The 24,961-nt window shown below is 45.4% G+C and overlaps 1 protein-coding gene across 3 annotated transcripts in view; it reads right to left on the reverse strand.

Moving 5' to 3' along the window:
- KDM1A (lysine demethylase 1A) overlaps positions 1-24,961 on the reverse strand; it is a 1,339,130-nt gene that overhangs the window by 1,005,711 nt on the left and 308,458 nt on the right. For all 3 annotated transcript variants that reach the window (XM_086957680.1, XM_086957681.1, XM_086957679.1), the window contains exon 7: positions 6,119-6,200. In XM_086957680.1, coding sequence (XP_086813806.1) covers positions 6,119-6,200 — 82 coding nt within the window. The remainder of the gene's footprint in view (positions 1-6,118; positions 6,201-24,961) is intronic.

Below are 24,961 nucleotides of genomic sequence, written 5' to 3' on the forward strand. Positions count from 1 at the left end.
CCAGGGAAACTCACTCTCCTATATCCAAAGCACCTTGTGGTCTAATTAACCAATACACCTCAATCAGCCAATCCAGCGGTCACTAAGCTGCCCTCCTCTAGGTTAAAACTGCATTCACCCCACACCCTCCCCTTCCTAAGCTGCTTCATTTTAAGTGATTTAAGTTGAAATGTAGCTTAAACGATCCAACATAGCAACTGGCAACAGTATTTCACAATGAGCGGATGACGTCAAGCAGAGCACACTCAGAATCCCGGCTGACAGCAGGCAGACCAGGATACACATTGATGCAGTGTGGCCAGAATTGAAAGGGGGTCACCGGTATGCCCACAAGGGGCAGTGAAGTGGTATCAAACTTCATATGAAGTAATTGCCTGAAATTTAGTAGGCAATGATACATGTTGGCCCTCTATGGAGATGGAAGGCGACAGAGTGTCTTTTATTATGAGCAAAAACACAGCATAAATAAAGTTAGAAAGCTAGTGGTTGTTTAGCTCAGTTTTAATCAAATGGGGTGGCTTCAATAATATTAGATTCCATTTCATTAGTTTAGGGGTCAGGCACAGGGGGCACTACGGAGATGCATCCTAGCGCTCACATCACTAGTAATCTCACTTTTTTGTTATCATTAGCACATATTTTGTTATGGTATGGGTGTGCTGATGATGAGAATCTGAGCTCACTGGTGAGAACCAACCAGTGAGCTCCCATGGTGTTACTTCCGTGAGGCATCCCACACCCCACACCACATTTTTCATATTGTTTTTGATGGTTTCTGCATCACTATAATTGTTCGAAACACTGGATTACAGCAATTTTCTTGTAGGCACAATGGGGGAATACACGCATTAATAAAAAAATAGAACATGATTCATTGTCACAGTCAAGAATACAGATTAACTGTTAGCGTAGCACATAGATGTGCAGGCGTAGGACAAACAGAAATCCGATCAGACTGTTCAGTAAAGGATCAGGTCATATTGTGGAAGATATGTGGAGTGGGGGCAGACCTGGGTCCTGGTAAACCCCTTGAGCTCTTTTATGAGGATAACTGTATTTCACAACCATTAGAGTTGCATGGTGTCATTATACGAAATTCAAAGAAATGCATTAGGACTTTCTACTTTACTTGTTGGGATAAGGTCTCATCAAGAGCCCTACTTTATGGGGGGCATGGCAAACCGCCAGAAAAGATGGCTGCGTCCTAAAGCGGCTCCGCGAACCGGCTCTATGCCCTATAAATATCCACAAAAGGATCTGAACCTGCACCCCAGGCCTGTGTGAGCGGAGGTGGGTGAGTGAGGCGGGCGTCTGATGAGCAAAAACCGGCAGTGGCGGCTGTTGGAGTAAATGGCAGCACGGCCTAAAATCGGAGCCTCAGCCTAAAGTAGTACCGCAGTGAAGCATGTACCAACGAAACGTCAGGGAGCGAAAAAGGAAGGAGAGGCTGCACTAGTGAGGCAACCAAAGTGCCTGTGAAGTCACGAGGGTAATGTGCTGCGAGTCGTCCTGAGCGCAGGGATAAATTAGCAGGCGTACAGCCAGAGCAATACTCCTGAGCGAGGGCTCCAATCAAAGTTGAGAGCGAGTAGACATTACCGCGGTACAGCCGACTGGTGGCGATTGATTGCAGCATTCCCCCCTACAGTCAGGAGTGTTATCGGGGGTGGAGGAAGAAAAGAGACAGTGGAGAACTGAGTAGACTTTGAGGTGGGGGTGAAGGCGTCCGCTCCCGCTGCTTTACATACGGAAAGCGGCCTCAGCGCAGTGGGAAGCGGACGGCTCATAAAATTAGGGGACAACATCACCTGTGCTCTAAAGTTTAAGGGCAAAAACCACAGTTGATGGACAGAATGCAGAACAATGTCATACATTCACCCCAGTACAGAGATCTGGGCCTAAATCCATCGTTTTTTTGCACTCCACACCACCCCAGTTCAGACATGGCCATATGCAAATCAGTCTGACCCTGTGCCTCATGGGAACAGTCCAGCCCGAACTGCCAAGCCATGCCTTCCCTGGACCGGAAACAAGCTTCCAAGGACCAGTTTCTGGCATTCCAGCCGTCTTCAGCCCGGCTTGCTTGAATCCAGTGGTGATTATTAATCCGAAACCGGTCCTAGGATGCTGGTTTCCGGTCCAGGGAAGACATGGCTTGGCAGTTCAGGCTGGACTGTTCCCATGAGGCACAGGGTCAGACTGATTTGCATAAGGCCATGTCTGAACTGGGGTGGCTGAGTGAGCTAAAGAATGGTGATGGGGGAGGAGCCAAGATGGCGGACGGGACGGACGTGTGAGCGCCCGGCTCCCCAAGCCGTCTGCTTCGCATTGATATCCTGGCACTAAACCTTGCTTACCTCGCGCTGAGACGATGACATGAACGCGCTGATGGCAGTCGCTTTCATTTGCGATCTCCGCCGGCCGTTTTGGATGAAGACTCGAGGAACTAGCCGATCACCGGGGCTGCCCACGATCCTTGTGCCGATTGCCGCCGCAGGTCACTGGTGCTCTTAGCCGGGAGGACGGGCTGTGGAGGTTCCGGCGTTTGGGACTGACCCGATTGCGGAAGATGGATGGAGTTTATCCTGTCCTTTGAGGCGTGACTCCAGTTGGCTGAGGAGTGTGTGCCTGGGAGACGGGATCCCTTTGTTCCTCGCTTTCCACTCCTACGCTGCCTCTATCCTGGGGGGACTCCATCTTGCGGCGTCCTCCTAGTCGTGCATTATCAGTACCCACGGGAGACGAGAGGGCTCTCATTATGTATGGCCCCCCGCACTGGTAGCCGCGTGCCCTTCCGTGGTGGGACGATGGCTCTTCTATAACCGAGTCGCCCCCCTCCCTCCAGTGTGGATCCGCGGGAGAGATGGCAATGGCGCTTGCCCTCCAGCATGGACAGAGGGCTGTTCCCTTATCCCCAGTTTGCGCGGACCTGCCTGCAGTCGACCCGGGCGATGATCCGAATGCGACACTGTGCGAAGCGGATCGGCTGGTGTTACAGAGTGACCTGACCTGTGGCGATATCCTTGATGCCCTTGCAGACCTACGAGCAACATGGCGGCGCAATGCTCAAGAACTGGGAGGTAAGATCGATGAAGCTATGCTTTCCATAAAGCGACCGAGGCTGCCTGTTTCCCTACTGCCTACGTGTGCTTTTACAATGGATACAGTGTTGCTGCAAGTGCGAGCGGAAGATCGAGATGTCCCTGGCTACAATGTTGCGTGCCTCCCTACCGACGCTGCTACTGCTACAAAGTCTCCCCTCACTCCGGGAACTATGACTCTGCTTGAACAACTGCTATCAGAGCTCCGCTTATCGCTCTCCCAGCTGTTTGACCCCTTTGAGGGTGTTGCCTTCGGAGCCCTCTTTCTACATTGCCGGAGTGAGTGTCATCCTGCATGGCAGGGGGGGTTCGTCATTCTAGCCGCTGAATTTGTTGGAGACTGGAAACACTCGTCTTCTTCTCTTCTGCTCCTTCCATGTCGAGAGCGGCCATTTTGCTCCTTTGTTCTGCCGGACATGTATCCGCTGAGATGGTCATGCTTGGAGAGATTTCGTCGTTCTGGCCAGGGTTGAAGGGGCCTCTCACCTCGGCTTGTTTGATCGGCTGGCGGAGACCCGGACTATTTTTTGTTTTGCTATGCTGACTGTTTTGCAATTGCAGCCTTTTCCCATTTGAGTTTGCGACTATCCTGTACTGTTGTGTTCCTTGCAGATGGGAGGGCGGTTCTGTACGGGCCCGGGGTTCTAAATGTGAATGCTTTACTAATAGTGACTGGTCTTGTCATGTGCCCGCTACCATGCCGTGCTTAGGGTAATTAATAACGCTATGGCTTCCCGTGTGGGCTGAACAGGGATTGGAACTGCTTTTGTATATGTTGTGAGCACACATCGTGAAATGACTTCTTCCATCTCTTCTATTGTTGCAATTTATCACAGCACTGTTGCTTTCGGAGTAGGAGGTTTTCAGTGTGGGACGCAGTGGATGGCAGAGGGTCCCGGGTGCTCTGATGCTAAGTAGGCTCCTCCCCACCTTCTTCTTTTTGGGGGTTTAGGTCAGAATAGTTTATTCTTTTCTCACCCCCTATATCATAGGTGTTGACGTTTTTCTTTTCTCCTTTTCCTTCTTCTCTTGCTCTTCTTTCTCTTCTATATTTCGGGTTTACTGGGCGACAGGCACTATGCTGGGGGGGGGCAGGCCATAGCCTCCGCATTGGTGTAGGGTGGGGGGTAATTTAGTATTTCGTTTTAGTTCTATGGGCCTTTATTTCTTTCTTATGTCTTTTGTGCTTTTCTTTGATTCGATTCTGGGTCCGGGTTTGGGGCTGACCGAGTGGGGGCGGCGCTGAAGGAGTGCGTACTTGCTGTGTGAATATCCTACTGTTGATTCGCACCACCTCACTGCCTGAGTTTTTAATTCCATGGTTGCTTTTCGACATGCTGCCGCTTCCCGTGATGTGAAGATATTGTTTGGACTCGAATCTCCTTGGGACTTATTCTTCGCTGCCTTTTTTTCTGAGAAAATTATAAAAAAAACTTTTAAAATTAACCTTCATTTCTCCTTTCCCCTGGTGTCATGGTTCTCCTCAGTGTAACATCCATCAACTGTTCGGGACAGCTCCAGCAAAGCCTGTGACGCCATCGACCAGCAGTGGGAGCACAACTTGGGCATGTGGTTGGGCTCCAGGCCGAAGAGGCACACGTGGTGTGGATTCATTGGTTACAGGAACCGTAGGCCTTGAAGCCGGGAATCCCTCGTGCACCAGGAGTCTATGGACTCAAGAAAACAAGTCGAAAAAAGTCAAGAAAAAGTCAGTAAAGAAGTGACTGGAGGTACCGCTCTCTCCGGATCTGTGATGGCTGGAGCGGAAAAAGAAATAACTGACGTCAGCGAGCGAGGGCGGCATCCAAGAAGCTACCGCAACGTCATCCTTGCCACCACAGCGGCAACTAGCCGACCAACGCCACCTTCCGACACGCTGAGGTACTGCTGATGAAAAACTTTATGGATCCAGTCTGATGCCGGGGGGTAATTCTAAGGTAAGGAATTTATAACTAACTTGTTTCTTTCAGATGGAGATGCAGCTTTCAATCAGTAATATTAAGAGACAAAGGTGTGAAATACTCTATGCTCTTTCCAACAAAATTATGTATTGAGGACGAGGGCAAAACATGGTACACTACTTTGATACACTGGAGGCAGCGTGTTCATGGCTTGAGGGGTGGCGCACTGTTGGGGGCCCCTCATCCAGGATGCAACGTGGAAGATGGTGTGGAGAATCATTAAACTCATCTATACACAATGTGACAGAACGGATTGAAGGGGAAGGAGCTCTCCACAACTTACCAAGGGGACTGTGTGTTAGAACTAACCTAGACTTCTGAAATCTGGAATGCACAGGATCTGGCTGTATACAAAGGAATGAGCACAGGAGTGAGCAGAAGACGCTTAGTGAGTCCCTATGATCAGGACTGAGAATGAACTTAGGCGAGGGGCGGGTGAGAATATCAACGGGTGACATGGTTATTGTCCCATCCTACAGGACTGGGGCCGGAGAGAAGAGAGAATTTGCTACTAGGAGGGAAGGGTTGGGACAGTGGTGGTCCACAGCCTTCTAAATGGTTTTCAAGTTGGGTGGGTCGACAGGCGCTCTGGGGTGGTAGGCTAAAATGGCTTTGTCAAGCAGGGATGAGAGGAGGGGGGCTATTTGTGGGGTATAGATTTTGAAGGGTTTTCGTTAAATTGTTATGTTTACACATTACATTTTTTGAGAGACAACAAGACACCAAGTTAAACCTACAGGTCATAATCCAACGACAGGCATATCTGACGCCCACTACAAGAGTAACACACTTAGCAAGAGCCCAACATTATGCAGCTGGAATAGTGTGACTTTCTAAAACCTACATGAAAAATCTTCAAACTGGAGGTCCAGCTTTGGCACAATTACCTCTTTCGAAACACTAAATATCACTAAATAGCATCGATACATGAAGCTCTAAGATGGGAGAAAGGCCTAGTTATGTGCCATTTTAGACAGATCTAACTGTCATCTGCCATATTTACATTTAAGCATAAAGGTTTGGGAGACCATCATTTGCTTCGTACTAGTCACTTACCCAGGCCGGTAACCACCATAGCTCCTAGATCAGCAACATAATTTCCTTTCCGAAATGTTGCAACTCTTCCTCCAACACGATCCTAAGTTTTAGATTAAAAAGAAAAATATTCATACAAATTTCCACTTTTAACTATAATTAAATCCAAGATAAACCGAAAATTTGCAATCTAGAGCCTTGAATCCTTAAAATAGATCTCTAGTTACATTATTTAAATTAATGTTTATGATGAAAAGAAAGTAGGAGTTGGGGGGTAATGAATAAAAAAAAAACATACTGTGTTAAAACATGGAACAAATTGACTGAATAGCACAAGTTACTCAAGAAGTAGTTTTAATAAAAACACAAATGCTGAACAAATCTATTAGGATGCTGGTGCCTACAGAAGAAGTTAAAGTGCTAAAAGTGGCAGGGCAGTCTTGGAGAGGATTAAGGGCTGTAGATGTATTTCCATTGTGTTTTTAGGTCTTGACTGCGCTGTCTCTACGAGACATTTAGTAAGTTGCTTTTAAAACTGCCACCAGAGGCTTTTGCTGGCCTACAGCTTGCATTCACGAGCTTGTGCACGTGCACAGCTGCCATCTGTTTTTATTGCTGTAATCAGGCGCCTCTGTGTGCACTACTCTCCTCCCTTTTCCCCCTCCCTTTTCCTCCTCCCTTTTCCCCCTCCCTCCTGGTCAGCTTCATTTGTGTCTTCTAGCTGTGAATCATGCTCCTCTGCTCTCACTACCCCCTACTTCTCCCCCTCCTCTTCGTCAGTTTCATTTGTGTCTTCTATCACTGTGAATGCTCCTGCTTCAACCAGGCACACACACCATCAGTCGTCAGTGCACGCTTTCACCAGCCGTCAGTTCACACTTCTACCAGGCACACACGCCACCAGTCATCAGTACACACATTCACCAGGCACACACACTACCAGTTGTCACACACTACCAGTCGTCAGTGCACGCTTCCACCAGGCACAGGCCACCAGCCGTCAGTGCACACTTTAACCAGGCACACACACACACCACCAGCCGTCGGTGCACGCTTCCACCGAGCACACGCACCACCAGCCGTCAATGCACGCTTCCACCAGGTACACACACCACCAGCCGTCAGTGCACACTTCCACCAGGCACACACACCACCAGCCATCAGTGCACGCTTCCACCAGGCACACACACCACCAGCCGTCAGTGCACGCTTTCATCGGGCACACACACCACCAGCCGCCAGTGCACGCTTTCACCGGGCACACACACCACCAGCCGTCAGTGCAGCAGGCAGGCTCTTCTCAGAGTTTCTTGGTAAATATGTGTTCGATGCCTGGGAGGGAGTGGGTTGAGTTTCCTAGGCTTAAACCATACTATGCAGTACATGAACACCTGTGTGAGTGAGTCATGCTGCTTGGGGCTCACACACTGCACACTTGTAAATTGCGCCTGCAACACACATTTTCTCATTTGAAAAGTTTGGCGCATGCGCACAGCTAGGCAGCCCCCACGCCCCCGGGAATGACTGCTTCCTACAACCAGAATGGAAACAACATTCAGAGCAATGAAAACAAGTTCATTTGATGCAAAGACCTGTTAACAAAAACCATGTCCAGCTATTGTAGAGCTGGCAACTTAAACAAAACAGCAACAAAAAACAAACCAGCATTGGCATAGCCAATAGGTCTCACTTTTTGGACCCTATAAGTATTTAGTTATGCAGCAGAATATCCTTGGTGCAACAACACCAACTGTTGCATGGCTAAACACGTATAAGGTCCCAAATGCGAGACCTATTGGCTATGCCAATGCTGGTTCGTGATTGGTGTGACATTTAATACGCAGTGTTGGTAGACAGAGTGAGGGTAGTGTTATGTTGTTTTTGTTGTAAGTTTGGCATGACAATAGGTTAATTCAGTATTTAGTGTACAAAAGAGAGTTCATGGGTGGAGAAATCACTGATTCAAAGGTATCAGAAAATGAGCAAATAATGCTCTGTGTTAATTTTACATTAAACCAGGCCATAAAGGTCAAAAACGTAACTCAAGTTAGAAATGTTTGCGAAAACATCAGGAGTGTGCTTAACAAAATGTTGAATTCAGCTGATAAAACATCCATTTACGTTTGTGTAAAAGATGTAGTAGAACTTATAGTAACAGTATGTGGCAATAACCCATTTGTTCCTACTAATTTGTGAAAAACTATTCACACGGACAAAGATTGGGGGTAAGCGGTCACATAAAAATAAAACTGGCAATATCTAATTTTAGTTAAGTAAATGGGTATTAATTCAAAAATAGAAAGAAGTGAAAAAGTAAACAGCTAAACATGTTAATGAATATTATGGATGCCGTGCCAAGACACACAGGAGAATAGACGTGTCTCTGTGCTCTACATCAGCTTTTGCCGTACCTTACAGAAATCCTTCATTAATAGGGGCCCAGCGCAGTCATACCAAAGGAGCGACATTACTGCTTTAGAAGCTGAGGAGCAATGAAAGAGATGGAGGTGGCAAGCTAAGAGTGGTGCTCTAAAGATGGTGACTGACGGATCGGCTACAAGGCCCGGGGAGGTTAGCCGGGCCGACCTGACAGACTCTCTGCCTTATCCTAACAAAGTGCCTTGCTGTACTTATGAGCCCCGTTTACCCCAGTGGTGCACGCCCGAGCTAGATAGAAGAGCCTTTCACGACAAATACATGATGGTGGCTGGGGGCACAGCTGAGAAACCAGCAAAGGCCAGCGCCGCCAGCGATGGGAAGAAAATAACGCCACATTTCCTGGGCTCTGCCAATGTGCCCAGCATTGTAGCGGAGCCCCAGGGCTGCAACAGTACCCACAACTCCACAAGTTGAGGAGCACAAAGTTTACAAAGTCTAGAGACATTTTGTCAAAAGGTATATACTATTCATAACGAAACATGCGACAGCCAAACCACTACTGAAAATGCAATAACCAAATACTTTTACATTCAGGTTGTTTTTTCATCAACTTTATTCAGAAAATCTTCAAGTGTTTGGATAAAACAAGATGACATGTCCAAAACAAACAGCCTAAGAGTTTCGTCCCTATCTACATGGGACTTCTTCAGGAATGTCAAACATAAGCAAACATGCATATGAACAAGTCATTAGAAAAACAACCAAACAAAATACACTTAACATACCTAAGACTTCATACTGAATAGAGTTGTTATTCCATACAGAAGTTTTAGACCATTAGTTGAATAGTGGTCATTCTTTCAGTTAACAAATCAGAAAACAAGGATGAATTCTGTACAAAAAACATATAAAACGTTTCCGAATAAATACAAACATTGTACATAAAACAATTATTTTGAAACTGCAATCTGCATATACAAATAAATCCTTATTACAAGAGAACACACACTTTTCCCTAACACCCATTGTTATAGTGCACAAGGATCGGGACAGTGTTCCTATATTTTAAACACATTACCATAATACTATTTTCAGTCCTGTTCTTCTCCTAGACACCTCCCTCAACTTCGAATTCATTCTTGTTAAACCTAACTATTGTTTTGCTGTCTCTTATTCCAATAGTAATAAAAGGCAATGAAATCATATCTGTATCTCATGTTACACAGTGGATGAATAAATAAACCTCACCATTATTGTATTTACGTCATCTTGGTAACACCAAAATTCAAATGGAATTTAACACCCTCCTCAAACCATGAAGAGATACCAACTTACCAACACTTACTACTGCGGAAATTCTAACTTCAAAGATCAAGTGTGTGTTAAGCACTTTGAGTGGAACTTATATCAGCTCTTGTAATCTAAAGATGAGATCAAAAGGGATAAACTTATACTCTACCCAACAGTCCAATCCAACATAACAACAGTTCTATATACAACAAGAGCCGCCAACAGGAAAACGTCTTACCTCATATGCTTCCTCTATAAATTTAGCACATATTAGCCAAGCAAAAAACTTTCTCAATTTTGATTGCAGTGTCCTATTCGCTCTCGCGCGGTCAACAAAATACAACTGTGTTATCCTCATATCACTCAATAGCATGACTGCATGAGCTTGTTTTATTAATGCTCACCTATCCTAATATTTTAAAAACCCTGCAGTCCATATGCCTTAAAATTCCATTTTCATCTGGCCTCAATTTAAACGGCCCCTTCAGCACACATCTCCACGCAAAGAAGAGTGTAGTGCCTCCTGAAGGAATGAACATACCAAAAGTCACTGCTATCTAGGCAATAGATCAAGTCAAATACACCAACAACAAGAAAACGAACGCTCTAATATGTCCATTGTTTACATTGCGGCCACTAACATGGGTTAATAACTTCACTCCACATGAGTTTATCCATCCTTTATGTCCTTACTCCTAAAAGGGGGGTGAGGGCAAGTCGTTTTACCTAACATCACAAACCACATCTTACATCCATAAGTCAAGGTGCTCGAAAAGTTAAATTTGCATCGTAGTTCCACCGTTAACTTCAGCGGATAGCCACATACTGTCATGTGTCAGGAAAAACATAATGATATAACCTTCGCACCCTGCATTTTAACAAGGGTGTGGATGCCTGTGAATTTAGAACAGCTCTGGGCAAAGTGAGGATTAACCGAATACGTCTTATGCCTTGTGCCAGCCCACCAGTCACCGCATGTCTAACTAAGTATAAAAACAACCCTTCCCAGCTATCCAAAAGCTATTAACTGTGCCGTGCGCCAATGGCTCTATATTAATAGCCAATATTGCATGCATCCATAGTGCAAACTTTCACATCATGGAGACATGCACTTAAGTCGTGTGAGCATTCCAGTATGTTTACGCCGCACTCAGGCTCTCAAATACGTCTAAAACACACCAGTGTGCCATTGCTCAATGCTTTCAGTAAATGTGACCCACCACATGCTCGAATTATCGCGTTTTCACTAGAGTTCACACCCATTCTTTAGCAATACTCCCAGCACACCCTCAGCAAAAACCATATTCCATTCATCAAGGCTGCTAGTTCAAGGAGCAGCCGTCAGCGATATCACGGTCCAAACCAGATGAGTGTTTCAGTGTCCTTTAAACATATCTCCCCACAACGTGATAGATCCAAATCCATGCATGCAAACAAAAAGGGACAAGAAGGTCGGCCACTTTTAAACATGTTTTTGATCTACAGGATTCTATTCAACAAACCATCTAATCTCACCTGTTTTATTCATTCTCTATGTCACCATTCTCATCAAGTACAAAAATAAAAAAAAAAGATAACAAATGCGAGAACAAATTCCAACTAAAAAGTCAATCAACTTCTAGTAGGTTCTGTCAATTAAACAGCTATCCACTAGGTCTCTCAAAGTTTTTTGTTTTGTTTTACATAGCAATAAATTTACTACGACAAGTATGTTCTGTTCTTTATAGTCCCAATTTATTAATCCTCACATCTGCTCCAATGTTCAACAACAAGACGCATAGCCTAAATCAAATACAGATATAATCCTCGCTGGAAACAGGACAAACAAATGCCTCAAAGAGTTCATACAACTGAACAAAAAACGGGAAAATGACTAAGAGGTAGCACTTTATCTGCCCTTCTATCCCAGTCTAATGTCTACCTCAAGCAAAAATGTGATGTATTCGTTCATTTCGAACAATCATCATACTCTGATCTAAAGGAAATGATGAAATTCATGTTCCACATTCAGGCCTGACTCAACAGTTCGTAAACATGAGATCTATTTGGATTCAGTTTGCCTCAACTCCAGTTCCCTATCACCTCCCCTTACATTTGCTTTTACTACATCTATTCAATGAAATCCAAATGGTGACTCCTTATTCCTGTCACAAACATAGGCTGATAATAGATAGGAAGCGTCCTCGTTTTTAATCGCTGTCCAATGTTCAGCAATCCTCTACCTCAATTCTCTAGTGGTGCTACCAATGTATACCTTCCCACATGTACAAATGATTGCATAAACAACAAAAGTGGTGCGACAATTGATGAAGCTGTTGATTGTGTATTCCTTCTTAGTATTGAACCTGAACTTAGTGGTCTTGTTCATGCCCAGAGAACACATGCTGCAATTTCTACAAGTATAAAAGCCCTTTGGTTTTGGAGGTAGCCAATTCAACAGGTTTGTCTCTTTTGCCTCTTGTGTATAACTAAGGCTAACTAGATCTTTAATGTTACGTCTTCTCTATGTGACTTTAGGATTTTTACTCACTAACGTCCCAAGACCTGGTACGCTCTCCAGAAAACCCCAATGTTTATTAAGGACACACCATATCTGGTGACTCAATGAATTATTGGTAGTTATTAGGGCCAGGGGCTTCACTTTTTTGCCTCTAGTTTTTGTCGTGAACAAATCCCATCTACTAGTGTTAGAAACCTTTTTTCTGGCATCATTTGGTCGTCTTTCATCATATCCCCGTGAGGACAGCCTATTAGTAAGGTTATTCAGATTTATCTCACACTCACTCTCGTCGCTGCAGTTGCGTTTTACCCGCAACACTTCTCCAAAGAGGATTGCTTTAATTGTACAAGTGAGATGCGCACTGTCTGCATTTAAAATGCGGTTACATGCATTCGGCGTTCGAAACAGAGTACTCCAGATCCTGCCGTCTTTTATGTACAATTCAATATCCAGAAAGGATATTCTCATTCTGTCGGAATTCATAGTAAATCCCTAACATTTAGACATAATTGAGAGCCGGAGTGGGGCGCAAACATACTGGAATGCTTACCAGACAGTGCGTGTCTGCGTGATATGAAATTATGACCTATGGATACATGCAATATTGGCTATTAATATAGAGCCATTGAGTGCACGGCACAGTTAAAAGCTTTTGGATAGCCGGGAAGGGATGTTTTTACACTGAGTTAGACATGTGGAGACTGGTGGGCTGGCACAAGCGATAAGACTTATTCAGATAATCCTCACTTTGACCAGAGCTGTTCTAAATTCACAGGAGTCGGCACCCTTGTTAAAATGGAGGGTGCAAAGGTTATATCATTTTGTGCTTCTTGACAAATGTAACAGTATGTGGATATCCGCTGAAGTTATCAGTGGACTTACGATGAAAATTTAACTTTATGAGCACCTTGACTTCTGGATGTAAGATGCGGTTTGTGATGTTAGATAAAATGACTTGCCCTCACCCCTCTTTTTGGATTAAGGACATAAAGGATGGATAAACTCTTGTGGAGTGAAGTTATTAACCCATGTTAGTGGCCGCAATGTAAACAATGGACATATTAGAGCATTCGCTTTCTTGTTGTTGGTGTATTTGACTTCAGCGATTGCATAGATAGCAGTGACCTTTGGTATGTTCTTTCCTTCAGGAGGCACTAGACGCTTCTTTGAGCGCAGATGTGCGCAGGAACGGGCCGTTCAAATTAAGGCCAGATGAAAATGGAATTTTAAGACATATGGACTGCCTGAATCTTAAAATATTAGGAAAGGTGAGCATTTATAAAACAAGCTCATGCAGTCATGCTATTAAGTTATAGGAGGAGAACAGTGTTGTATTTTCTTGACAGCACAAGAGCAGATAGGACACTGCAAGCAAAACTGATAACGTTTTTGGCATGGCTAATATGTTCTAAATTCATGAAGGAAGCACATGAGGTAAGTAGTTTTACTGGTGGTGGCCCTTATTGTATATAGAACTGTAGTAATGTTGGAATCGACTGTTGGGTAGAGTATACGTTTATCCCTTTTGATCTAATCTAAAGATTACAACAGCGGATACAAGTTCCACTCAGAATGCTTAACACACACTTGATCTTTGAAGTTATAATATCCACAGTAGTAAGTGTTGGTAACTTGCTATCTCGTCATGCTTTGAGGAGGGTGGTAAATTCCATTTGAATTTTGGTGCTACCAAGACGATATAAATTCAACAATGGTGGGGTTTATTGCTTCATCCACTGTGTAACATGAGTTAGAGGTATGCTTGAATTGCCTTTTATTACTATTGGAATAAGAGACAGCAAAACAATGGTTAGGTTGAACAAGAATGAATTTAGAGTTGAGTGAGGTGTCTAGTACAAGAACAGGACTGAAAATAGTATTATGGTCATCTATGTTGTTTAACATAAAGGAACACTGTCCTAATCCTTGGGTACTATAATAATGGGTGTTACGGAAAATTGTGTGTTCTCTTGTAATAAGGATTTATATGTATATGCAGGTTGCAGTTTTACAATTATTATTTTATGTACAATGTTTGTATTTATTAGGAAAAGTTCTTTATGTTTTGTGTACAAAATTCATCCTTGTTTTTTGATTTATTAACTGAAAGATTGACCACTAATCAACTAATGGTCTAAAACTTCTGTATAGAATAACAACTCTATGCAGTATGAAGTCTTGTTTATGTTAAGTGTATTTTGTTTGGTTGTTTTTCTAATGTCTTGTCCATATGCATGTTTGTTTGACAGCCCTGAAGAAGTCCCATATAAATAGGGACGAAACGCGTAGGCTGTTTGTTTCGGACATGTCATCTTGTTTCATCCAAACACTTGAAGATTTTGTGAATAAAGACGAAAAAACAACCTGATTGTGAAAGAATTTAATTACTGAATTTTAACCCCTTAAGTGCTGCCTCGGTGCATTGGCCGACGGCAGCACTACCTCCCCAGTGCTGCGCACGACCATTGGACGTCCATTCAGCACTAGTTCCAATGGACAGCGCAGCACTGGGGAGGAATGTTTAATAGCATCTATGAGGTTAAGTAGTGGTTTTGCTGTCGCATGTTTCGTTATCAATAATACATACCATTTGAAAAAATATCTTTAGACTATCTAAACTGTGTGCTCCTCCTCAACTTGTGTAGTTGTATGTATTGATAAATTTGAGGTTTTTCGGTTGACCCAAAGAGTGAGCACATTTCAGACACTTGGGACAGACAGTGTGCAGGCGAAGTCTAAACCATAACTGTTTTGCTGTAGTGATATTGCCACAACAGTACCCGTCAGTGCTGGCAGGCGGGCCAACAGCTGCTGCAAGACCTGGGAGGGGCACTCAAGATGGCTGCCTGAGGATGTACCACATGGAGGTGAGCAGCCTGCTGTCTTGGCCTCACTAAGGTGCCCAGCTGCACTGTTGGTACCAGGGAACCCCAGAAGTGCCGGCAAGATGACAGACGGCTGCCACTAGCAAGGCCTCCGCGGTCCCTGCGAGAGGAGGCGGGTTGCTGAGTTCAGTGAAGGTAGATACCCTGAACCCCTTATAGCTACAAGGCCCAGATGAGCTGTCCGGAGCATCTGCACCCTCCGGCCTGCAGAGGCCTCCACAGGTACAGTCACTAGCAGAAGAAGGGGGAAACAAGGAAGGAGCCGTCCCAGCCAGTCGACCATACTACGTATTTGGTTTGGTAATCAAGGCCTTTGAACAGGGCAGTGCCTGCAGTCACAGAGACCTGACACCATGGATATCATTAGGACACTTAGCTGGGACCCAAGAGATACTATGGGCCATCCCTTTTCTTCTGCCCCCGCAACTTTTTTACACTCCTGAAATTTGGGTACAGCAGCTCGGAAATCCTGGAGTGACCAGAGCGTGCTTCCCTGGCTCTCTACTGGGTCGCTCAGCCACATAGCAGCCTATAAATCCAACTCAGCCATAGAATGGGCTGCAGCAGACTGACCAGAGACCCGGGTGGAAACACACACTCAGGACCTGATATCATGACACCTTATAAGAAGGAGACACAGATGTATGATGACAAGGAATCCCGCACACGCAGTGCGGCCCCTGACACACTAGACCATATCATGGAAGCTATCAATGCCACTTCAGAGAGACTAGAGGTCAATATAGACAGAGCGGCAATTGACTTAACCATTCTAAAGGGTTATCACCACAAACTTGCGGAGAAAGTGAACTCTAACAAAACTGCTCTCCACACTGTGCACCCAATTGTGGAGGAGTTACAGAAACAGGTAGTAACCCTTACTGAGCAAATTGCATTGCTGAATCAACAGGCAGAAGTTGCAGAGGGCTGCAGCAGACTCAACAATGTTAGAGTGAAGAGTCTTCATGAGGAGACGGAGAGCATTGACATGGAGGGATATCTCGAGAAGTACTGATGCAACTCCCTGGAGCCTCTCTCTTCATTTTTTGTCCTGAAAGGGCGCAACGCCTGCTGGCAAAATCACCACCACCTGGAGCACAGCCTCACCCTGTGGGGGCAAGACTACTCAACTACAGACACAGGCATACATTACTGCATGAAGCCCGCTTGGCCAGCCCCTTAAGGGTTGGTAACAGCATGATTGCCATCCTCTAGGACTGTACACTGGCGGTCTAGGATAATAGGACTTCATATTTAGAGATGAAGCACATAATCCAGGAGAGGGGCATCCAGTATATGCCGTTTCCAGCCTACCTCAAAATCATGGTTGACGACCGCTCACATTTCTGCGATTCACCAGCAGACATGTTGGACCGGATCGAGAGATACCAAAGGTGCCCTCCTGCCGCCCACCCTGACTGCAAGGGCATAAAAGGTGCTGCAGAGTACGATCAGCGGAAGGCCGCCCGGCCAGGAAGCAGATGACCATTGCCAGGTAGACTGCCTTAAACACTGCAAGCCAAATTGGCAACTCAGCCCACAGATCGCAGGGGGACTGCTCCTCTGACTCATCCTATGCTGGTAAGGTCTTCAGAAACAACTGCTCCTCCTTTGCCAAGGTAACCCTCATGTGGATCCGGGCAGGGGTTCCAATTCACTGTGAGACTCAGCACATAGATAAGAAAGGCAGGTATATACTCTTTCACAGGACTCTTGACAGGAGCCCCACTTATAGGCTGCCTATACACCCCTCATGTTAACCAGACCACATTCCTGGTGTTACTAGCGCCTCTCCATCCGAGTCCTTAGTGGTGACTTTAAATGTGTAGAGGATGTGTCAGTGGACAGGTTCTCCCCTCCGCTTCTCAACTCCCATGCTTGGAGGATGGCCAACTACTTCTGGACATAAATGGACAACTGGGACCTACTGGGCCTCTGGAGTCTCAGGCATGGGTAGGGTCAGGAGTATTCATTCTCCAGTGCATGATCTGCATATTAGACTTGCTAGGATACTGGTCTTCGCAGACGTGGTGGGGAAAGTGTACATCGGTGGAATACTTAGCCCGAACATTCTTCGATCCCAATCTACTTCTAATGTGCTTGGAGTGGGAAGAGAAGATCCCCCATTCCCACCTGGAGACTCCTTCTAGAGTTGTTGCCCAACGCAATCTTCAGGGACAACCTGGGTGTTGCCATTAGGGACTTCATCCAAATACAACCAAGCTACTGCGTCTGTGACAACGGTTTGGGAGGCGTTTAAGGTGGTGGTCCAGGGGCACGAAGATAGGGTTGAAACCAAGTTCACCTACTGAGTTACAGGGGCTGAGGGTGCAAGGTAAGCAAGCAACACTTTGACACGGCGAGGTTATTGGGCGTCTTCTCTTGCAAAGAGTATATAGCTAAGTCGCATTTGGAGCACCAGGTTCACGTAGTGTGCACACCACACCCCATGCTGCTGAATGCAGCACTGCACACACAGTCCGACATACATGCCGGGTTTGTGCAGTACTACACAGCCTGGTATGGTGTATTCTGCTTAGCTAAGGATAGAACTACTGACAGATGTGGTCTTCCCCATTCTCCCTGATGAAGTATGTCAGAGATTGGATGCTCCATTACAGAGCTAGAAATCAGAGGGGCCATTGAAGATTTGGCGACCAGGAATACTCCTGGAGTTGATGGTCTGCCCACAGAGCTCTACCAGAAGTTTGGCCCCCTCCTTGCATCCGCCTGTCGAACCTATATAAGAAGGTCTGGGAGATGGGACACCTTGCCTCAGTCATGCCGAGAAGCTCTACAGATCTTGCCAAAGTCAAGAAAAAACTAAGAAGAGACTTGCTCTCGTCTTCCTCTATCAATGTTAACTACTGACTACAATATACTTCTCCTGCAGCCTCACTTGTTCACTTGCTGATCCACAAATATCAGAATGGTTTTACCCCACACAGAAGTACCGCCCAGTATATTAGACCCCTCCATCGGGTGCTGGATGATGTCTCCCTGGAGTCCTGCCAGGATGCAGCTGCACTCTGTTGATCTACGCAAGGCCTTTGACACCTTGCAGTGGGGGTGGGGGTGGGGGTTGCATGTAGGCAGCAATACAACTCATGAACCTAGGACCTAACTGGGCTAAATGGACTTCACTTTTATATAAGAGGGCACAAGCCTGGGTGAAGACCAGGCGAAACATCTTGGATCCCATCGAGATTCGCACAGGCACAAGAAAGTGGTGGCCCTATCTCCCCGTGCTTTTTGCATTGGCCATTGAGTACTTCACCAGCATTATTCGCAAGACATGGTGGGGTCAAGGCATACGGTTGCATGAGTGGAAGCATAATAAGTCCCTCAATGCAGATGACATACTCCTATTTTGATGAGAGGCAGATTCAGGTATACCATGGGGGGTCTTGCTGTTGCATAGGCTGAGAGAGGCAAAAGGTCTGTGCAATAACAGGGGGAAGTCTTGTGTCTTCCCTGTGTGTCAAGGCTGTGTAGACATCCTGTGGGTAGTCCAGGACAATAGCATCCCTTGGGAACCCAGGATGTTTGGATACATCTGGGTTAAATTTTTCCACAGAGATGTGGACAGTCGGGAGAGCAACCTAGGCCGTGCCCTTCGTTCCCTAAGAAGTAGTGTAGCTTTCTGGCAAACACTGAAGCTTCCACTGATGGTGCAGGTAGCACTCACTAAAATAATCACCTTGCCCAGGGTGCTCTAATCTTGAACCTTCCACTTTGGCTGGTGATGGTACTGCCCCTCCTACTGAGGGAGTGCCCCACTCAGGGTGCACCTCCAAAAACTGCTACGAATCACGTTGCGGATTTGGGAGAAATAGATTAGGTTATCAGGTCGCTCGCAATCATATTCCCTAGCATTGCCATTGGTGGACCTCTCGATGCAGTCCTCCGAGCCCGTAGGGGACTGTTTTGACTAGGGCAGTCTGGACTGACAAATAGCAGCCACTGGACTGACAAATAGCAGCAGCTAGCCTGCCAGCCTCCTTCCCTATTACTCGTGAATAAGGCTGCGCCGCAAGTGGTACATACTCTATGGCATAAGGGACAGTCAGCCCCCAGCGCATGAGGTCTTACAATTTGTCCTTACTTTTGGAGAGAGCCGCTGGATAGTTTCCTGGCTATATAAATTGACTTTTCATAGACCAAGAACACCTGAGCCTCCATCGCATATTGTTTCAAATAGGTCATGCATATTTTCCATTCATTTTAAACAGTCATATACAGAGAGGATTTGATCATCTCTTCAGTATAGATCATCCTGTATCTTAGTCCTATTGTCACCAATAAAGACTCAGGAACTGGCAGCCATCTATAATACTCTTCAATAAGTGCTCAATTCAATCTGATCTATAACTACTGTCTGCTGGAAAGGTGATATGATTTCTGTAGAGTTCTATTAATGTTTAAGGACATTCTTTCACCTTACTTTTTATCATTGCTTCAGGATATGGAAGAAGAGTCTGAAGTGCTCAAGTCTTGGTGGGAAACATATTATAATCTTTCTCCAAACCAGTAAGGATCCAGAGCAGTGCATTCTGGCCTATTTAGTTAAAGGTAATGTCAAGATATACTCAAAAATCTTGACCACTCAACATGCATTAGGGAATTGCTAAATGAGGTGATCTAATGCAGCACAGCTTCGTCCCTTAGAGGGATGCCATAGCTCATACAAACCTTGCCAACTCGGTTTTTGATGTAGCAGCACACTTTATACTCCGGCTGGGATGATCCTGTTTGATGCCGAAAGAGCATTTGAGAGGGTCTCCTGCTCATTCTTATGAGAACTATCGAAGACTATGGGTTTTGGCTCTCAACTTTGTCATTGAATACAGAAGTTATATTCAGACCTTCCTGCTAGGCTATGTATCAAGCTATCCTGGCTGATGAAGGCTGATAGCCAGAAACCGGTCCTAGGATGCTTGATTCCAGTCCAGGGAAGACATGGCTTGGCAGTTCGGGCTGGACTGCTCCCATGAGGCCCAGGATCAAGGCTGATTTGCATATGACCATGTCTGAACTGGGGTGGTGTGGTGAGCAAAATAACGATGGATTAAAACCAGATCTGTGACTAGGGGTGAATGTTTTGCCATTGTCCAACATTCGGTCCATCAATTGCTGTTTTTGCACCAACACTCAACTCAGCGACAATTAGTTTAGCTCCCTATGTGGATGGCAGTTTGACCTACAATCGGGCATGGGCTACCCTTACCATCGGAAAAAGAGGCACTAAATTATGGAGCTATTTAAGAATACAAACTAAATGTTTCTAAGCAGTGAATCTTGGATAATCAGGCTCAATGCCCTGGTGATAAAAGATAGATCTGGGTGTTCAAGTATCACCAGAGATTGGAACACTGGTAACTTTACTTCAAGTCTTGCTGATCAGCAGGTTAAAGTTGTTTGGAGAAGTAGATCAGGCTACCTTAGGGCTTAATTGGCAGTTTAACTTAATTAACTCCATGGCTGCTAAGGCAATTTCCCTCCTGTGCTGGAAATTGCTATTTTACTTTATTTCATGACGAGCTGGGCTCGTCATCAGTGTGCGAGGAGGCTACACCATGACGAGCCCAGCTCGTCATGAGCGTGGAAGGGGTTAAAATGATCATACTCCTAGATTGCAATAGATCTTTACTGTTACACCAATATTTTGATATACTGGCCTTTTGTAGAGCCAAAGGCTACTTACAGCTTCACAAAGATGAGGGTGGCCTCTTTCCAACCTAGTATTTAAATTTGTATCTCCCTTTGCCGCTCACCTCTCTACGGTGTTATCCATTAGGGGAACAGGGAATCTTTATTCTATCTACTCAGATCTAGTATCTTCATCATTTAGGTTCTAGGATCCATCTTACTTACATGATTGGCCCTAATTTGGAAAAATATTGCTGAAAACTTGGCCCTTCCCGTTATTACTAGATATATGACATTACAGGGCAATCCAGACATTCCAACTTTTTCCAAATACTATTTTTCAACTTCACGGTCTAAATCTTGATTACGAACTGTTAGGCAACTATAGGAGGGGGACAGCAAGTATGATATCTACCATTGTTGTATTTTTATCCCCCTAGCCCCATGTGTCATAGGCCAGCTATTGATCCAGACTGGGAGAGAGTTGGGTCTTGTGGAGGGGTGGGGATAAATAGGGGCAGGTATGGAGTAGTCCCTCCACCCTTCGACATTCACATACAAAATAGATACAGCTTGTCTGGACACGGTCGATTGACTGGAGCACAATAATGAGGATCCCACGGGGTCACTCCCGGGGATAGAGAGGGTGAAATGACGAAATGGGCTGAGAGGGAATCTTTTGACAGTTACAAGTAATGATAGTATGGAAGGAAGTATGGTAAAGATAGTTCCCTGTGCCTTCCAAACTAACTATCAACCACCCGCTCCTATTAGTATCGAACCTTCACCAAATATACCATTCGAGCCCTTCCCATTCACAGTAGCTAAAGATAGTCCATCGGGCTCTGTGGTGCTTGGAACAAGACTCCCTGAAGGGGGACAGAATGAGTCTGCTTGGAGCACTGAGACAGGGAGTAAGGCGGGTATACTCAAGATACTCTCATGGAATGTGGCAGGGCTGCCTAATAAAATGACCTGCCCTGACTGCGGATCCTTTGTAGATATAAATGATGTATGTCTCTTTCAAGAGACATGTGCCCGTGAAGAACAGTGTGGGGGGGGGTTGCTTCATTCCACGTCCCGACCCTTTGGGGGGGAAAAGGTTGCCTTACTATCTGGGTTGGCTCCCACTTGGGGTGTACGGCTACGACATTAACCACCCATTCGCAAGATGTCTAATGTGTAGTTCTTACATGGCCCAATGATTGGAAGCTTGCCCTCATTAATGTCTACTCTCATCCAGTGACTATAACCAGTGAGTCTAGGACCATTGAGGAGTTGTCCCACTTTTTGTATACCATCAAGAGTGATATTCATCTTTTGGTAGGGGGTGATTTGAATTGTCACTTTGAGCCCTTAGAGGGGCTGAAGGATGAAGTTTTAGCGGCAGAAGATGACTATTGGTCTATACCTGTGACTCAGGCCCCATCTCCGAGAGCAGGGTCTCCTCTAGCCATACAGATTACGGTTCTCACTTTAAATCATTCTCTAAGAGACTGTAACGGTCGCACTCCCTCTGATACCCCAGCTAAGTGCACTTTTAATAAACCAGGCCAGATGTCACGTCTTGACTACATCTTGGCAGAAACTCCATTATGGCCATTAGTTATAGATTTTTATGTAACCACGCGAGTGGAGAGTAACCATAATGTCTTTAGAGCATGAGACGCTTAATACTGGCGGAAGTAGCATCTCAGCTCCTAGGGGTTTCTGATGACAGACTAACTCTCTCCAATGATGGGCGTAGAGTCAGATGGCAAAAAACTAGTGGAACATCCGGAAGAAATTTGGAAATTCTATAGCCGGATTGTCCCCCTATTTACTGAGGTTGACATGCTAAATACGCAACCATTATTCCCTGACTACTCCACAAAGATGCAGGCTCTTCATGTGGATCTAGTATCCGAACTGGCAGAAGTATTTAACCCTCGGGGGACTAAGAGGAATAAAAGGGATGGACTATACACCTGGTATAATGCAGCTTGTAGGGCTGCAAAGTCTGAATTAGTACGGGCTCTAAAGGAAAACAACAGTAAATCTGAAATTAAAGCCAGGAGAGAGCACTGCAAATGGCTGATAAAATGTGCGAAGGAGGAGTGGGACCATGAGCAGTGATCCAGCTTATCCACCGCACTAGCAATCAAAGATTCCCGGAAATTTTGGTCAATAATTAACAATGGCTCGGGAGAACCAAAATCTGCCACTGAATCGAACATAGCAGCGGAAGTGTGGGAAGACCACTTCCGGGCTCTCTACTGTAGCGAGGATCAATCTGATGTCCAGGAACTCTTACTGGCTTATCCAGCTTTTAATCTACACTCTGAGGTGGAGGAAGAATTCACACTTACTAAAGTGTGCAATGCAATTTCCAAGTTGGCTTCAGGCAAAGCCCCAGGCTTAGATAAACTTCTGGGAGATCTTTTCAAGCAGGAACCGAGGATATGGGGTCCATACTTTCAGATCCTTTTTAATGCAGTCCTGAGAGGCCTGGCGGTGCCCTGTACTTGAAGATAGTCCCTATCTTTAAAAAGGGTTCTGCTCTGCTCCCAGCCAACTACCGGGCCATCAGCCTTATAGATGTTCCGCAGAAGATCTTTGCCAGGTTAATCCTGGATCGCTTGCAGGACTGGATGTAGGAGTACACAATCCTTAGTCCGTATCAAGCCGGGTTTAGAAAGAACACTTCCACTGCGGACCAAATCTTCCGATTGTTACTACTGTTCTGGAAAACTGTGAGTATAGAGGGTGGCAGCCTCCATATGGTGTTCGTCAACCTTCGCTCGGCTTTTGATTTAGTCCCTCGCGGGAAACTATGGATTGTTCTCCTAGAATTGGGCATACCGGTCCCGCCCTTGACCATACTGATGAGGTTACACGAGGTGAATTTCGCCCAAGTACAGATGTGGGGAAAATGGTGCACTGTCTGCAAGGTTCCCCGTTGCCAGGGGGGTTAGGCAGGGTTGTGTGCTTGCACCTACCCTGTTCTGCCTCTATGTCAACGGGGTAATCCTGCACCTGAATGGAGTGCAGTATAACGACGCCCCAAAGTTGGCAGTCAGCAGGGTTCCTGCGATCATGTTTGCAGATGACACGCTCTTGCTATCTAAGTCCCCAATGGCAATACAGCGCATACTGGATGGTCGAGGAATTCTGCAGAGGGTGGGGTTTGGAGATAAACTCGCTTAAAACCAAGTTTATGACTTTCAACCCCCCCGCAACTACTTGCCCAAATCCTAGTCTAGGTAAATCAAAGATGGAAAGGGTCTCAACTTTTGATTATCTGGGGGTTACCATTAATGAAAATCTGACGTGGGGCCCCCCGCAAATCAAGTTTGAGCTAAAACTGGCCCAACTTGTGGGCGGTATCCTGAAACTATCTAATACTTCCTCTATTAAACCGGTTGCTCCATCATTGGAAGTATATAAAATGCAAGCTAGGGGTGGGATCATGTATGGCGGGTAACTTTGGGGACACTCCTGCAGGACTGAAATATTTAAGACGGAAAACAAATTCCGAAGACAGTTGCTAGCACTACCATCTAGCACACCACGTCTGCCCTTAAGGCTTGACTTGGGGCTTAGGCTGATTGATGAAGAGCTAGCGCTCAAACCCCTAAGGTTTTGGCGTAGGCTCTGGGTGACACCAGAACTTGAACACTATAGGCAGGAACTTACAGAAGTATTAAGCCTCCCTGGTGCAGGGAAAATTTCCTGGCTCAGATTCATAAAGAATGATTGTGCAAGGCTAGGATTACCTGCCCTTTGGTCTGACCCAGAGAAATGCTCCAAAATGATTACTCGAAAAAAACGTACGAAGATTTATTGTGAAAACAAACATGCTGCTGCTTAGTCTAACTCTCTAGTCGGCACCTTAACTGCTTCTTTTTTAACTGTTTAAGATTTTCATCACTTTGAACAATTTATGGATAAAATCTATCCTACTTTAGCAAGAAAACTGTATATACGATGGAGATGCTGTGTTCTACCTTTGCGAGCCTTTACTAGTAGGTGGTCATCACCAGCTTTGGAAAATTGTCCTGGGTGTAACTGTGACAGGGAAAATGATCTGCACCTTCTCTTCTTTTGTCCAGCTTACCACAAGTACAGGATGTATTGGCTTGTACCCCTTTGTAAGAATTTGGGTTTTTTGCACTGTATGCA

Source organism: Lissotriton vulgaris, chromosome 2_1 (genome assembly GCF_964263255.1).
Source record: "Lissotriton vulgaris chromosome 2_1, aLisVul1.2, whole genome shotgun sequence".
Classification (NCBI taxonomy): Eukaryota; Metazoa; Chordata; class Amphibia; order Caudata; family Salamandridae; genus Lissotriton; species Lissotriton vulgaris.